A 17525-nucleotide genomic window follows, 5' to 3' on the forward strand; every position below is an offset into this window, starting at 1 on the left:
ATTCCAGTTTTATTCCTTCATTCATGGTAAATCCAGACATTAGACGTGAATGGTAGATGCATATACAGTAAAACCCCCCCCCCGTATTCACATTCTCACGATTCGCGGACTCACCTATTTGTGGATTTCTCTATGGAACATGTATACACATTATTCACAGGAAATTCGCCCATTCGTGGTATGTATTTTCATATTTTCGGGACTAAATGCACTTTTTTTCATAAAACTGTTAAAATACTCAGGTATAAGCATTTTTTTTGTGTGTTTGAATTATCAAAAGAGGCAATTCTAAGTGTTTTTAGAGGAGTTTTAAGTACTTGCGGATTTTAGCTATTCGTGGGGGTGTGTGGTACACATCCCCTGCGAATACGGGGGTTTACTGTATATGTTAATCCTCAAGACAACAGATACAAGTGCCTTTGCTTTATGTTAAGGGTTTGTGCTTACCATGAACAAGTAGAACTTTGATCCTCTACTCATCTTAGCCCTCAAGTTCTTTCATGGATTCTACAGGGAAACATTCTTGCGCCCTTAGGAACTCAGACTCCCACATAAGCTGTGGTTTGGTAACATGTTTAGTTGATGAAACAAACTGAGGTTTTAAAACAAAAAAACTAATTTTTCATACATATCTATCAGTCTTGTACCGTAATAGTTCCTTTCTACCTTCCCCGCTAATTTCTCAGCCTCACTCCCAAACTTCATAAAAGGTAAGGAGGGTGATTGATGGGTACCTGTAGCCCATGGTGACGCTTGCATCATTGGATTAAATTCTTTTATTTTTAAGACAAAGGACTGTTGAGTCAATGATCGATGGGTTGGTATAATTTTTTTTTATAAAAACTGAAATGTCTTATAAGTATAAGTCTCTCAGTCTACTGAGAGTGCCTACCCCAAAGCCACCTTTTAGGAGTAGTTCCGTAACTTTGTGTCGCTTTTTAACACTTTCTTTTAAGAGCAATTACGTCTCTCTGCTAGCCATTTTGCAGCAAATAAGTTTATAATATATTCAAAATTTTATCAGTTTTAAAATTTCCTTAAATTTCCTTTATTTCTTATTGTTTACTGATTACTGCAGATATGCCTTTAAAATTTTAAGATTAATCGCATTGACTTCAAACCTGCTTATATCATGTTAGGTTTCAGTGTATCAAGCTTTTTCATCCTCAGTAATTCCATACCATCTAACAGGTACTTGGAAACCATGTCATATCATATTTTCCAGCAAAGTATTTATATTATGTGCCTTTAGTTAATGTTTCATAGCTGATAAGAGTTCGTATAATAAGTGTTTCACTTCAGACAGGATAAAAAATGTCTTTTTTTTTTGGATGCATTTACTAAAACTGCTTGCAATAAAAAAGATTAAATTAACAACTAAGACAAATGTACATCTAACTTCAACAGACAAGATCATTATCTTCAAAATACTGTCAACAAAAATGTAAATAAGTCATACCACCAAATCCTATTCCATCGCATGAGAGATAATTGCGTACAGTAAAAATTGTTATCTTATGTATGGTAAATTTGATTTTTATAATTGTAAATTTGAGTGAGACCAGGGCAATATTTTACAAGTATTTTTACCTATCAGCGTATCAAAGTATTTTTACCAAACAATACCCATAAATATTAAAGCTGTCGTGAGGGAAACTAAACCATTCTTAGTTATTCAACTATCACAAATAAGATATATTCATTGTTTTCCTTTGCTTTGCACAGGCCCTCCATTTTTTCGTAGCTTTCTCTTTTTAAACTTGTTTTACTTTTCTGGTCTGCCTAGGTTGTTACTCCCCTCAATGAGATACAGCTCATACAGTCATTCTTTTCCACCATCTGTAGCTTATACTTTTGCTAAACCAAATTAAGATCTTTTGAGGGTGTAGTATTTTTCTCGGCTTGTCATTGTTTCTCTTTGTGTCATTTCCTGTGTTTGGACCTCCAGGGTCATTCTGTTTACCTCGAATCTTTTTCTTTTTGTTAATACTGTAATAACCCCCCCTTTTTTTTTTTACCCTTAATGCCATATTTACCATTGATGCCATTTTTTTGCTTCAGATATTCTTTTCGTCAGTAATGCCATTTTCGCCATTCTTGCTGTGCTTTTTACCCTGAATATTGCTCTTTTTGTCAGCAGTGCCGTTTTTACCACTTATTCCATTTTTCTTAACCTTCTTTTTACCATTTTTGCCTTTCTTTTGGCCTTTAGAACCCTTCTTTTTACCACTGATACCTTTTTTTTGGCCCTTAGGACCCTTCCTTTTCCTACTGATGTCCTTTTTTTGGCCTTTAGGGCCCTTCTTTTTACTACTGATGCCCTTTTTTATGCCCTTAGAACCCTTCTTTTTAGTACTGGTGCCCTTTTTTATGCCCTTAGAACCCTTCTTTTTAGTACTGGTGCCCTTTTTTATGCCTTTAGAACCCTTCTTTTTAGTACTGGTGCCCTTTTTTATGCCTTTAGGACCCTTCTTTTTACTACTGGTGCCCTTTTTTATGCCTTTAGGACCCTTCTTTTTACTACTGGTGCCCTTTTTTATGCCTTTAGGACCCTTCTTTTTACTACTAATGCCCTTTTTTTGGCCTTTAGGACCCTTCCTTTTCCTACTGATGCCCTTTTTTATGCCTTTAGAACCCTTCTTTTTACTACTGATGCCCTTTTTTTGGCCTTTAGGACCCTTCTTTTTCCTACTGGTGCCCTTTTTTTGGCCTTTAGGACCCTTCCTTTTCCTACTGGTGCCCTTTTTCATGCCTTTAGAACCCTTCTGTTTACTACTGGTGCCCTCTTTTATGCCTTTAGAATTCTTTTTTTTACTACTGGTGCCCTTTTCTATCCCTTTAGATCCCTTCTTTTTACTACTGATGCCCTTTTCTATGCCTTTAGAACCCTTCTTATTACTACTGTTGCCCTTTTTTTGGCTTTTAGGACCCTTCTTTTTACTGCTGGTGTCCTTTTTTATACCTATCTGTTTGCCTTCAGCACCTTTCTTATTGCCTGTGGGGCCTTTCCTTTTGCCCTTGTGGTCCTTCTTGTTGCCCTTGAGTCCCTTCTTTGTGCCCTGAAGACCCTGTTTTTTATTTAGGGACTGCTCTTGACCTCTTTTCCCAGCTGCTTTGCCTTTTCCTTCTTTACTCTTCTTGCCTCGGACGTTCTTGTTGCTTTCGTTCTTCTTTGAAGAAGCTTTTATGTTGGTGTTGTTAGGGCTGTTATCTTCTTCCAATCGGACTACACCTGTAATGGCAACAAATATATAAAGTTAGTTCCTGTTTATAACCACTTGTGGCTGAAAAGCACCCTGTCACCAATAATTTTAAAAGGAACAGGATTATTAACAATTCTTAAGAGAGGATTATATAAAGTTAATTTGCTAATGGTAAAAGTTTCTTATAATGATTTTCTGTTGGTTTTGAAAATATTAAACTTACTTTCTTATATTCAGAACCACATAGAACTCCTATAATAATTAATTTTGAACCCATCTTCAACATTATGAAAACGTCCACCCCATCACCTACGTTGTTTTATTAAACCTTACAGAGGAGTTGGTACTGAATGTACAGAAAATGCATCCTCTAATATAAGATGTAGCTTAGTTAAATTTGCTTTGAATATCTGTTTCCAGGTTGAAAGTGTTTGATCTGAAACATAACTCGTTACAAAAGTTATAAAAGCAGTTTTGGTAGCTGTGTATGTAGTTATTCTACCTACAAGCCTATCCTTGTTCATACAATGAAACAATTGAAATTGTCTCCAGTAATGGCTTCTTTTAGCAGTAGTGGACAGGTTTTCAGTATGGTCCTAAAATAAATGTAAATGATGTGTATATCACTGTAAATGTCAAAGGAATGTTTGCTATGTTGAGTTCTTTACAGAAAAATGCAATGCTATATCTTTTTCTCTTATTCTGATGAACTTTTCCAGTCTGGAAAGTTCATCAGAATCATTAATAATTCTGTGCTGTGCCCTCCATTTTTTTTAGTGGTATATCAGAGCTTGTCTGGTTTCTTTCCCTCGCTCTTGATGCAGTAGAACATACACAGTAGAGTACAGTATGCATTTAATTTGGATGATTACAGTAACAGCAAGGAAATGGAAATTCATTCTTTAAATACAGAAGAACTGGGAAAAGGCTTACCCAAGCAACAGCCGCACCCAGGATCACACAAGTGTTCCAAGAAGTCTCCCCCTGTGCAAGTGTGCTTCTCGCAGCAAGTTCCACCCCTCTTCTTGCATTTGTTTGTGACTGGACAAATTCTTGTTTTTTTACCGCAGCACTTACAGTCCCCTTTACAACCTTTGCTGATTTCAGTTTCATGCTTACCACAGTGTGATTTGCATACACCTCCTCTTTTTGAGCATTTCTTCTTAGGACCGCATGTTGGTGGTCCATCTGATGGCAATGGGAAAAGTATGAAGTTAACTTTTTTGCAGCATCTATCATTGTTACACCTATCTTCTAATAAAGTGAAATACTGGACTTATATAATGCACTCTAATTTTTGCAGAGCCAAAAGCTATGCTATATTATTTTAACAAGTGCGTGTTTCAGCTCTGTAAATAATTTTATCTTGTCCTTACTTAACATATGTATTTATCACATATAAACTGTATTTCTGAAACCTCTAGAAGCAGCCATATGTAAATACCCTAAATAAATTAGACCTACAATTCATTTATACTTACTTATACAACAACCACATCCTTTTCCACCTTTGCAGTATTTCTTCATAAATTTACCATCCTTGCAGCTTTCTTTACCACTGCAGTATCCACCCTTCTTGGTACATTTATTAGATGATGAACAGGTTTGTCTTGTATAGCAACACTTGCAGCTTTTGCCTTGGCATCCATTGGGTAACTCCATTTCACTGCTTTGACACTTTGGCTGGCATTTTCCGTATACTTTATTACATTTTGATGAGGGTTTACATTCCTGTGGACCTGAAATGGTTTCACAGTGCAATAATGCATTTTAATTAATCCACAAGCGATTGAGCACACAGTGTATGATAAAGTGAGATGGTTCCATTGAATAAAGAAATGAGTGAAGAGATTTGGTTTAATGAAGTGTTAAGTGTTGACCCTTACAGTCCTTACAAATGCAGTCCTAACACAGTTATCCACAGCCATTTCCACAATATTTCTCTACAAAATGTCCTTCTTTACACACACTTTTTTTTTTGTTCCCACAAACACCACCTTTCTCAGTACATTTTGTAGATGGTGTGCAGGACTCTCAACAAGTAGTAAAATGTTAGTTTTATTCTTGTACACAGACTTCACTTTTGCTTGGTGACTTAGTAAAACTTTTTAAACTCATTCTGTGCTTGAAAAGGAATAATATTAAACTGCAGCTACTGGGACACCTTACTGGCAATTATTTTAATTTATATTTAGGTTTGAAAAAATGCTATATTCTAGGAAGGTGAAAAGAGATAGGTACAGAGGCCTTTTCTAGAGCTGTTGGATTGGAAAACTGATTGAGTCATGATGGAAATGGAGTTAATAAGCTTGTACAGTATATATATATTGTGAATGACTGGCTGTTATTGACTATTTTGAACTGAAAGTCTGCTTATGAATAATGTGATTCAACTAACTTTTAGGCACGCAGCATTTGCAGCCATTTCCAGAGCAGTAATTGTAAGATTCCTCTTCACTGGAAGAACATCCCTTCTTGCAAGTTCCACCAGCTCCCAAGCAATCAGATGATGGTGGACAGTCTGAAATTTTGAATGTGAATGTCATTGTTTCTCAAGAACCTGTAGTTTTTATTTGAAAATGAAATATCACTGGTGTGGGTGATTACTGTGCCCATGAAATCTTATAAAGCCAACCATTTTTCTCTGTTCATTTTGTATTGTTTACACTCCTTCCATAAACTTCCTTTGTGTTGAAATTTCGGACAAGAAAATGGAAATTGGCAATGCCATTTTGTTGAAGCTCGTGAAATTCCTGAGACTGACTGACTTCCACAATGAAAAGAGTTCCTTATACAGTACTGTAGTATGAAATTTTGAAATGACTCGCTGAAGTCTTGAATGTTGAATAACGAATACCACCATGAAGTGCTACCACTTGATAATATATGTTGTTATCTGTTCCGAGATTTTGTGTATAACTAGTTTCTGGGTCACAATTGTTGTCACGCAACAACTTAACGTCATCATACGTTGGAGAGAATTGGAATTTGAGAAGACTGAATCTTTTAGTTATGGATGTCAGTGACCTTGACTTTTCATGTTATGATGGTATGAGCATCTAGCTTATGATTGATAAACGAGTCCAAGAAAATTTTATGATTTGCATCTGTATAAAAGAGTATTTTCAATATGAGATTCTTGGTGGTCTTTGAAAATATCATGAATTCTGCATATATATATATATATATATATATATATATATATATATATATATATATATATATATATATAATATATACACATATGTGTATGTATAAATATATACATACATATATACAGTAGATATACACACATATATATATACAGTATACATATACATATATATATATATATATATATATATATATATATATATATATATATATATATATATATATATATATATATATATATATATACACAGTATATATAGTGTGTGTATCCACATTATAAAAGTCAACGCACTAGTTCTCTAATAATGTGCAGATTTTCTTACATCTGACGAATTCTAGGTCCCTAAATATACGATAGAGAACATACATCAGTATTAGCTGTCACAAATGGACTTTATGTACATGTTTTAGTACTGCTAAGAAATTTTATGATCTTGTGTAAGGGTCAAGAACGTTGAATGATGCAGCCCCTTGGTGTAGAACTATGAGAAAGTAAGACCAGTGTTCTCCTTTTTTCAGTTCCTCCTATTTGGCCATCAGCTCCCCTGTTGGTAGATGTGAAGGACTGCTGCAAATTCCAGAACTCCCAAGTCAGTTTGATGACCCGGAGAGAAGCCTTTTGGCCAAGTTTCATTGCCTGTACTTCATCCCATGTCACTCCTGCATCATTCTGCCCTACTTTTCTACCTAGTAAGTAATGACAGTATTCTAGAACTGCTCTTCCCTAATAGGAGGAAATGAACACACCTTGGCGTGCTTAAACAGTCAGTTATACTTACAAATGAAACGAGATACTAACCATCACCAGGAGCACAACATACACACCCAGTGTCAGAACATCCATGTTCAATAACTTTTTCGCTTGCCCCACAACCACTGCTCCTGCTGCATTTGCCTAATGCATTCATGCATGGGCCCAACTCCTTACACTCTGTACAGGAAATACAAATGAATTTGTTATATATTGCAAGAAAAATATTTACTGAACTAACAAGCAATAAAAGTATAAATTTTTCATTGTGGATTAATAATATAGGCATTAAATTTTCAGCATTTACAAGAAGTCCAAGGTAAGGTAAAATGTATATGTATTTATATATATATATATATATATATATGACTTTTTATCACATCACCGTGATTCATATACAATCAGTAAGCTACAAACGTCCTTTAATATCCCATTCGCTCTACCTCGGAAATAATATATTTTCATATATGTTACCGAAGGGGAATTTTTTAGTTGATAATAAGTTCGTCGTCCCATGGGCTCGAACCAGCGAAGGACAAGAACTCAGGACTACAGTGGATGCATTTAACCCACGCAGCCAGCAAGTGAGGTATAAGTGGATATCGTCTCCCATATACAAATCGCCCATCGAACTCAGGTGTTTGTATTTAGAGACGATATCCACCCACCTCTGCCATGCTTACCGTGTAGTACGTTTGTCGCACACAGCCATATTATGACTTTTTATAACATCACCGTGATTCATATACAATCAGTAAGCTACAAACGTCCTTTAATATCCAATTCGCTCTATCTTGGAAATAATATATTTTCATATATGTTACTGAAGGGGAATTTTTTAGTTGATAATAAGTTCGTCGTCCCATGGGCTCGAACCAGCAAAGGGTTAAATGCGTCCACTGTAGTCCTGAGTTCTTGTCCTTCGCTGGTTCGAGCCCACGGGACAACGAACTTATTATCAACTAAAAAATTCCCCTTCGGTAACATATATGAAAATATATTATTTCCGAGGTAGAGCAAATTGGATATTAAAGGACGTTTGTAGCTTACTGATTGTATATGAATCACGGTGATGTGATAAAAAGTCATAATATGGCTGCGTGTGACAAACGCACTACACGGTTAGCATGGCAGAGGTGGGTGGATATCGTCTCTTAAATACAAACACCTGAGTTCGATGGGCGATTTGTATATGGGAGACGATATCCACTTATACCTCACTTGCTGGCCGCGTGGGTTAAATGCGTCCACTGTAGTACTGAGTTCTTGTCCTTCGCTGGTTCGAGCCCACGGGACGACGAACTTATTATCAAATAAAAATCCCCTTCGGTAACATATATGAAAATATATTATTTCGAGGTAGAGCGAATGGGATATTAAAGGACGTTTGCTTACTGATAATATATATATATATATACTGATATATATATATATATATATATATATATATATGTATATATATATGTATGTATAAGTATAAATAGTATACATATATATATATATATATATATATATATATATATATATATATATATATATATATATATATATATATATATATATATATATATATATATATATATATATATATATATATATATATATATATATATATATATATATATATATATATATATATACAGTAAACCCCGTATTCGCATTCTCACAGTTCATGGACTCACGCATTCGCGGGTTTCTCTGTGGAACATATCTAGCGATTTTTTGCAGAAAATTCGCCCCTTCGTGGTATTTTTCACCAAGAAATATCCACTAATTACTGTTTTTTCATATAATTTTCATGAATAAATGCACTTTTTGTGTTAAAACTATTAAAATACTCAGGTATAAGCATTTTTACAGGGTTTTCTTGGTTTAAGCTATCAAAATGGGCATTTCTAAGTGTTTTTAGAGGGGGTTTTAAGCATTTGTGGATTTGACCTATTTGCGGGGGTGTGGGACGTATCCCTGCAAATACGGGGGTATATATATATATATATATATATATATATATATATATATATATATATATATATATATATATATATATGAAAGATATATACATTTCTGACAGAGAGAGAGAGAGAGAGAGAGAGAGAGAGAGAGAGAGAGAGAGAGAGAGAGAGAGAGAGAGAGAGAGAGAGAGCTATTGCATTGGATTCTCAGTCTTTTTAAATTTGACAGATTAAACAAACCTGGTTTAGGAGCACAGCATTTACACCCAGTACCATGACATCCTCCAATATCCTCCTCAGTATGAGGATGACATTGTTCGCTGGTACAATGTCCTCCATTTTTGTAACACATACCTGAGTCAAGGCATCCTGAAAAATTCGGAATTGTATTTGAAAAACAAAGTAAAGAGAAAATCGAATCAATTCATGTACCCAGAAATGATTTCAAACGTTTGGAGGTTTATTAGACAAAATGACTTTTATGCCATTTTTGGTCTTGACATTTATTTCATGACAGTATAAAATCTGTAACTTAAGCATACTCATTTCAGAGCTTTTCTGCCTAGTTAAGTGGGTAAGTGATTCAGTGCACTGCAGGCGTTACTTAAGGGTCTTTACAGCATCCCTTCGGCCCCTAGCTGCAATCCCTTTCATTCCTTTTACTGTACCTCCGTTCATATTCTCTTTCTTCCATCTTACTTTCCTTAACCCTCTCCTAACAATTGATTCATAGTGCAAATGCGAGGTTTTTCTCCTGTTGGACTGTTAAAACCTTTTTACTGTCAATTTCCGTTTCAGCGCTAAATGACCTCATATGTCCTAGTGATGAATGGGCTCATAGGTCCCAGCACTTGGCCTTCAGCCTGAATTCTATAATCTGTTTGACAAAATGCACTATATATATATATATATATATATATATATATATATATATATATATATATATATATATATATATATATATAATATGTAAATATGTTATATATATACATATATTTATTTAAATATATATATATATATATATATATATATATATATATATATATATATATATATATATATTTAAATATCTTAATTCACTCTACCTCAGGAATTACACCGATGGGAATATAAGTGACAAGCAGTTCGTCACCAGGGATATTCAATGAATTGGATGTTAAACGACAATTTTCTATCTTAATGTTTGTGAATATAGAAAAATGTCCTGATGTGTGTGACAAAAAAATTCTATATATATATATATATATATATATATATATATATATATATATATATATATATATATATATATATATATATATATATATATTATATATTTATATTTAGCAGTCTTAATGTGATTGTATACACTTTTAGAGAGAGAGAGAGAGAGAGAGAGAGAGAGAGAGAGAGACTCTGCCTTCCGTACTGGATTATCAGTCGTTTAAAATTTCCTTAGTTGTACGAACCTGGTTTAGGAGCACAACATTTGCAGTTAGGACCGTTGCATCCTCCAATATCATCCTCAGTATCGGGATGACATTGCTCCTTGCGACAGTGTCCTCCATTTTGGGAACACGAACCTGAATCATGGCATCCTGAAAAATTCAGAATTACGTTTTAAACAAAAAACAAAATTAAGAGAAAGTTGTCTAACCTTCCCACTCTTGTTCCCTGGCACTTTCAGTCAAGTTATTTGGCGGCTTAATAGACAAACTAACTTTTAAACTGCCATTTTTAGGTTTCTGCAACAGAAAAAATGGTTGTGCTGGCTTTCTCTGTCCGTCCGCACTTTATTCTGTCCGCACTTTTTCTGACCGCCCTCAGGTCTTAAAAACTACTGAGGCTAGAGGGCTGCAAATTGGTATGTTGATCATACACCCTCCAATCATCAAACATACTAATTGCAGCCCTCTGTCTTCAGTATTTTATATTTTATTTAAGGTTAAAGTTAGCCATTATCGTGCTTCTGGCAACGATATAGGACAGGCCACCAGCGGACCGTGGTTAAAGTTTCATGGGCCGCGGCTCATACAGCATTATACCGAGACCACCGAAAGATAAAAATATTTTCGGTGGCCTTGATTATAAGCTGTAACGGCTCTACAGAAAACTCGATTGCGCCGAAGAAAGTTCGGCACATTTTTTACTTGTTATTTTTGAGTATTGATTAGGTGACAACGTCCAACCTTGAACACTGAATCAATTCATTTCAGAGCTTTTCTACCTCGTTAAATTGTTTATACTGTAAAAATACTTTTTCCTTCACATTATGAAATAAGTAAAGCTTGAAAGTACAGTACCACGAGAAGGTACTCACAAATAAAACAAGGCACTAACCCCTGTCAGGAGCGCAACACATGCACCCATTGCCGGAACATCCGTTTGCAACAACCGTTTCATCTGCTCCGCAGTGATCGCTGCTGATACATTTGCCGCCTTCCGTTTTGCATGGCTCTAACATGCGACACACTGCAGGGGAAATGCGAACCGGTCAGTGTCCTTTCCGTATTGTAGGGAAATGTTTACTGTAATCATACGCTCTAAAAGAATCATTTTTTTTTTATTGAGGAATAAATGTACAAGAGACTTTAATTTGTGAAGGCAAGAAATTTTTAGCTTAGCTAAGTTAATACGTCGCAAACATTAACAAGAAAAGATGAGTATATAAATTTTTATATATATATATATATATATATATATATATATATATATATATATATATATATTTATATATATATGTGTGTATATATATATATATGTGTGTGATTATATGTATGTATGTATATATATACACATTGTATGTATGTATATATATATATAATATATTATATATGGATATACACACACACACACACACACTTTCTTTCAATGGCCTGCAAAGTACTGTATACCTTTCTGGAAGAGAGAGAGAGAGAGAGAGAGAGAGAGAGAGAGAGAGAGAGAGAGAGAGAGAGAGAGAGAGAGAAAGCGAGCCTTTTCTACTGGATTCTCAGTTTTGAAAGCACGACCATTTAAACACACCTGGTGGTTTGGGAGCACAGCATCTACAGGAAGGACCGTCACATCCTCCAGTTTCTACCTCTGTATCACGGTTACAGTCTTCCTTGGTACAGTGTCCTCCATATTTTGAACACATGCCCGAGTCTTTGCACGCTGTAAAATTCAGAGTTGCATTTGTAAGATAGCTGAAAATTTAGAGAAACATTTTCGTTTCACTAATATACCAATCTTAACATTTCCTGTCAGATACTGAAGTACTTGAGATTGTTCGCAGGTTTGTTAGACAAGACGACTTCATGGTGGCCTTTTTTTTTTAAATTTTAACGTTCTGAGATGGCATCAGTCTTTGAATATATTCTGTACAGAATTTGTGTCAGTTACCAACGTGTCTGTTTCAGAGCTTTTATCCCTAGTTGATTGGTTTTCATTGCTTTTCCTTTATGTTAGGATAGGAATGAACCTTGGGGGTTATACGTACATCAGAACAAAATACTAACCGTCGTCAGGAGCACAGCACACGCACCCAGTGCCAGAACATCCATTTTCAATCATTTTTTCATTCTTGTGACAAGAACTGCTTTCGCTGCATTTCCCCATCGCTGCCTTGCACGGGTCCAGCTCCTTGCACTCTGCGCAGGAAATGCAAATCAGTTTTTCCATCTCGTAAGAATGAATATTTACTTTACTTACAAGCATTAAAAATATCAGTTTTTTCTTCTTTTCTTGTGGAATACAACTAAAAAAGTTAAGTATACCTTAGTTTAACCAGACCACTGAGCTGATTAACAGCTCTCCTAGGACCAGCGCCCTAAGGATTAGACTTATTTTACGTGGCTAAGAACCAGTTGGTTACCCAGCAACGGGACCTACAGCTTATTGTGGAATCTGAACCACATTATACCGAGAAATGAATTTCTATCACCAGAAACAAATTCCTCTAATTCTTCATTGGCCGGCCAGAGACGCAAACTCGGGCCTAGCAGAGTGCTAGCCGACAACTCTACCGACTCGCCCAACGAGGAGCTTTATTACCATAGATGGTAATTAATACAGGCAATCAAGTTTAAGCAAAGTTAGTAAGTCATAAATATCCAAATATATATATATATATATATATATATATATATATATATATATATATATATATATATATATATATATATATATATATATAATATATAAAATCTTTCTTTCTTTCATTCTATAAGTTCCCCATTGGATGGGTCGATATCGTTCTTGGGTAGCACTCTGCCGAGCCCGCGTTCGAGTCTCCGGCCGGCCAATGAAGAATTAAAGGAATTTATTTCTGGTGATAGAAATTCATTTCTCAGTATAATGTGGTTCGGATTCCACAATAACCTGTAGGTCCCGTTGCTAGGTAATCAATTGGTTCTTAGCCACGTGAAATAAGCCAAATCCTTCGGGCCAGCCCTAGGAGATCTGTTCATCAACTCAGTGGTCTGGTTAAACTAAGGTATGACTTAACTTATACATTTCTGGAGAAAGAGAATGAGAAAGATTTACTACGATCCAAGATTCTTAGTTTTTAAAATTTGACCAGTTAGACAAACCTGGTTTGGGAGCACAGCACATGCAATCGGGACCTGCACATGCGTGTGCTATCTCCTCTTCTGTATCAGCATCACATGGGTCCTTGGTACAGTGTCCATTATATTTGGAACAGATACCCAAGTCGTCATAGCATACTGTAAAATGCAGAATTAAATTTGAAACATAAAGCAATATTAAGGGAAAAGTTTTGATGCCGCTGATGTACCAACTAGTGCTAGTTAACATTTCCAGTGAAATATAGAACTAAAGTAGATTATTTGGAAGTTGATTAGACAAAATGACTCTTGTACTGCCACTTTCATTTTTAGCATTATCTGATGACATTAAACTTTAAATGTTCCGTACAGATTTTTTTTCTGTTAGCTATGTGTCTATTTCAGTGCTTTTCAATCTACCTGAATGGTTTATTAGTTTTTAAAATTGCAAAATTTCAAGTACACTTGAAACTGCCTAGAGCTGATTAGTTCCATGTACAACAAAAGGAGATACTAACCGTTATCAGGAGCACAACAAACGCACCCTGTGCCAGAACAGCCTCTTGCAATAATTCTCTCATCTGCCCCACAAGGACCGCTGTTGCTGCATTTGCCCATTGCTTTCGTGCATGCGTCCAGCTCATGACACCCTTCACAGGGAAACAGAAAATGCAAATTAGGTTTTCCATATTGTAAACAAGAAGAATATTTCTTGTCTTAATTTTTGATGGTGAAGAAATCTGCAACCGATGTTTGCTTAAAGAGACACAAGATTTTCAAAGAAAGTAAGTCCTTAACGTTACCAAAGAAAACGTTATATACATACACACACACACACACACACACATCACACACACACACATATATATATATATATATATATATATATATATATATATATATATATATATATATATATATATATATATGAATGTCTTTTACTCTAATACCACAGTATAATATGAAGATAAAAAGGCCCATAAAACACAATTTTGATCGTTGCAACCGTATATTTCGAGCACTTCCTTCTGTGCCCCTGTTCGTTGGTAAAATATGGGCAGATGAAATGTTACAAGGGTATATATACAAAGCATATGAAAGTGTGGCATTAAGTCTCCGATGGTATGCAGGTGACCGTTTCCTAAGAAGGAGGGAAAATAAACAATTCCCTAGTGGTTTTTGGCCTCATTAACTCCCTTTTGGCGACGCGTCTGGTGGTCGTGTTTCCTGGAACACTTTCTTCAGAAGAGGTGTGAGGATTAAAGCGTCGATGTCGTCCGATTTCCAATGTCCTCCTGACAAGTTTATATTGTTGGTTTGATTGATGATAGCAGATTCCAGCATCTTTCTTTTGTACGGACAGCTGCTTTTGAAAACCAGCTCCGTCCCACTCCAGTTTATGGAATGGCCTGTATCTCTGATATGTAGGAAAATCCCCGAACTCTGACTGATTTGTTGAATTGGTTTTCATTCGTTCTTGTTTCAATTTCTCTTTTGATAAGTTTACAAAAAACAATTGTGACAAAAAAGATGCTTGTCTCAGAGGCATTTTGCTGAATGTCTTGGAGCAAAATAACAACAAAAATTCGCTCCCGAAAAGATTCCAGAATGCGTTAGTTAGTTTAAGAAGAAGGGGGGATATTATAAGGAGATGTACATCAATAAAGTTGAAGAACTTCTAAACGATGCGGAGACCTATGATAAATTAACGAAAGATCTCACAACAAATATTGCCGCCCAATTTAACAAATCATTCCGAACCATAGGGGGCAATAAGAACAACACAGAATTACTAGAGACATTCAAGATAATCAACCTCTCTCTCCCCTACTTTTACGGCCTCCCGAAAACACATAAAGATGGGATTCCTTTATGCCCCATAATATCTACCAGGGGCTCTTTCATGTGTAAATTATCCAAATGGCTTGCAGACCTGTTATCACCCCTTCTAAGAACCTTCTCATTCTCCCACGTCAAACATGCAGAGGATTTTATAACAAAATTTAATAGTTTAAACATCCCCTCAAATAACATCAAATTGCTCAGCCTAGACGTCGAGTCATTATTTACTAAAGTCCTGATCGCCGACGTGTTGTCTTTTTCAAAGAGGAAGTTACAACCATATGAAGACCATTTTCCTCTTGGCATAAATAAAACTCCACAACTTATCAACCTCTGTGTAACAAACAATGTATTTTCTTTCAAGGGTAACTTTTGCAAACAAAAATTAGGCTGCAGCATGGGCAGTCCCCTATCACCCCTTCTAGCAACCTTGTACATGGAATATTTCGAAACAGAAATTTTGTCGTCTATCAAATCCCGTAATATGATCTGGCTTAGATATGTAGATGATATTTTTACTTTCTGGGGCAATAGCTGGGGAGACTTTAATGAATTCTTTAATAGACTAAATTCGCTAGTTCCGACCATAAAATTCAAAATGGAATGGGAAAAGGACGGAAAATTGCCGTTCATAGATGTACTGATCATAAGAGAACAGAACAGATACGCGTTCACAGTATATAGGAAACCCACTTTCGCTGTTTCCTACATTCATTTCGTAAACTACCACGATGTCTCCGTAAAGATCATGGTAGGGTGCAACTTCCTCCTCAGGGGGCTTAGGATATGTTCAAGTGGCTACCTAGATAAAGAATTCAACACGATCCGCCAACACCTAACGCAGTTGCTCTATCCACCACACATTATCGAGGGGGCTATTAACAAAGCGAATAAATTATATTACAGAGGTCCCACTCACAACAGACAAATAGACTTTAACAACAAAATAAAGCATCCGTATGACGAAAACGTCCAAAAACCCACCGAACAACTCAGGTCTTACAATCCTTTTATTTTCCATTACCCCAAATCCATTGGGAGCTCGCTCATTAACGTATACTTAAATAAAAAAGGGGAAGAAGCCAGAGTTTACAAGATTCCGTGCAGCAATTATAATGAGATTTATGCGGGGGAGACGGGTAGATCCCTCTCGCAAAGATTAATAGAGCACAAAAGAGTGGTACAGTATGCTTCGGAGAGTTCGGGGATTTTCCTACATATCAGAGATACAGGCCATTCCATAAATTGGAGCGGGGCGGAGCTGGTTTTCAAAAGTAGCTGTCCATACAAAAGAAAGATGCTGGAATCTGCTATCATCAATCAAACCAACAATATGGACTTGTCAGGAGGACATTGGGAATCGGACAACATCGACGCTTTAATCCTCACACCTCTTCTGAAGAAGGTGTTCCAGGGAACACGATCACCAGACGCGTCGCCAAACAGGAGTTAATGAGGCCAGAAACCACTAGGGAATTGTTTACTTTCCCTCCTTGGGAAACGGTCACCTGCATACCATCGGAGATTTAATGCCACACCTGCATACGCTTTGTATATGCAGTATATCCTTGTAACATTTCATCTGTCCATATTTTACCAGTGAACAGGGTCACAGAAGAAAGTGCTCGAAATATATGGTTGCAACGTTCAAATAATGTTTAATGGGCCTTTTTATCTTCGTATATATATATATATATATATATATATATATATATATATATATATATATATATATATATATATATATATATATATATATGTATATATATATATATATATATATATATATATATATATATATATATATATATATATATATATATATATATATATATATATATATATATATATAATCTTGATGGCGCGGTGGTAACGTCTACTGGTGTCGTTGAATGGGTCCATGTCAAGGGTTCGCGTCTCAATGGTACCTGTTCATTTATCACTTATATAAATTCCCCTTCGGTGATAATTCTCCATCGGAGATACTCTCGAGTAGCGTGAATTTGATATTAAACGACATTTGTAGCTTCATGATTGTATATAAATCACGGTGTGATAAAAAATTTCATATATATATATATATATATATATATAT

At 35.6% G+C, this 17525-nt stretch overlaps 2 protein-coding genes across 2 annotated transcripts; both read right to left on the reverse strand.

Annotated features, from left to right (window-relative positions):
- Positions 1 to 1248: 1248 nt before the first annotated feature.
- Positions 1249 to 7284, reverse strand: LOC136851432 (cylicin-2-like). The gene is made up of 5 exons (XM_067125515.1): positions 7156 to 7284; positions 5602 to 5724; positions 4685 to 4942; positions 4137 to 4391; positions 1249 to 3232 (listed from the first exon to the last, which is right to left on the reverse strand). The coding sequence occupies exons 1-5, from the start codon at positions 7262 to 7264 to the stop codon at positions 2058 to 2060; spliced, it is 1920 nt and encodes a 639-aa protein (XP_066981616.1). The 5' UTR covers positions 7265 to 7284; the 3' UTR covers positions 1249 to 2057.
- Positions 7285 to 8979: 1695 nt separating this feature from the next.
- LOC136851067 (keratin-associated protein 5-1-like) lies at positions 8980 to 14206 on the reverse strand. Its single transcript, XM_067125037.1, has 8 exons — positions 14107 to 14206; positions 13613 to 13747; positions 12539 to 12670; positions 12063 to 12194; positions 11379 to 11510; positions 10508 to 10636; positions 9300 to 9428; positions 8980 to 9002 (listed from the first exon to the last, which is right to left on the reverse strand). The coding sequence occupies exons 1-8, from the start codon at positions 14204 to 14206 to the stop codon at positions 8980 to 8982; spliced, it is 912 nt and encodes a 303-aa protein (XP_066981138.1).
- Between the last annotated feature and the right edge of the window lie 3319 nt (positions 14207 to 17525).

This window comes from Macrobrachium rosenbergii, chromosome 23 (genome assembly GCF_040412425.1).
Source record: "Macrobrachium rosenbergii isolate ZJJX-2024 chromosome 23, ASM4041242v1, whole genome shotgun sequence".
NCBI lineage: Eukaryota > Metazoa > Arthropoda > Malacostraca > Decapoda > Palaemonidae > Macrobrachium > Macrobrachium rosenbergii.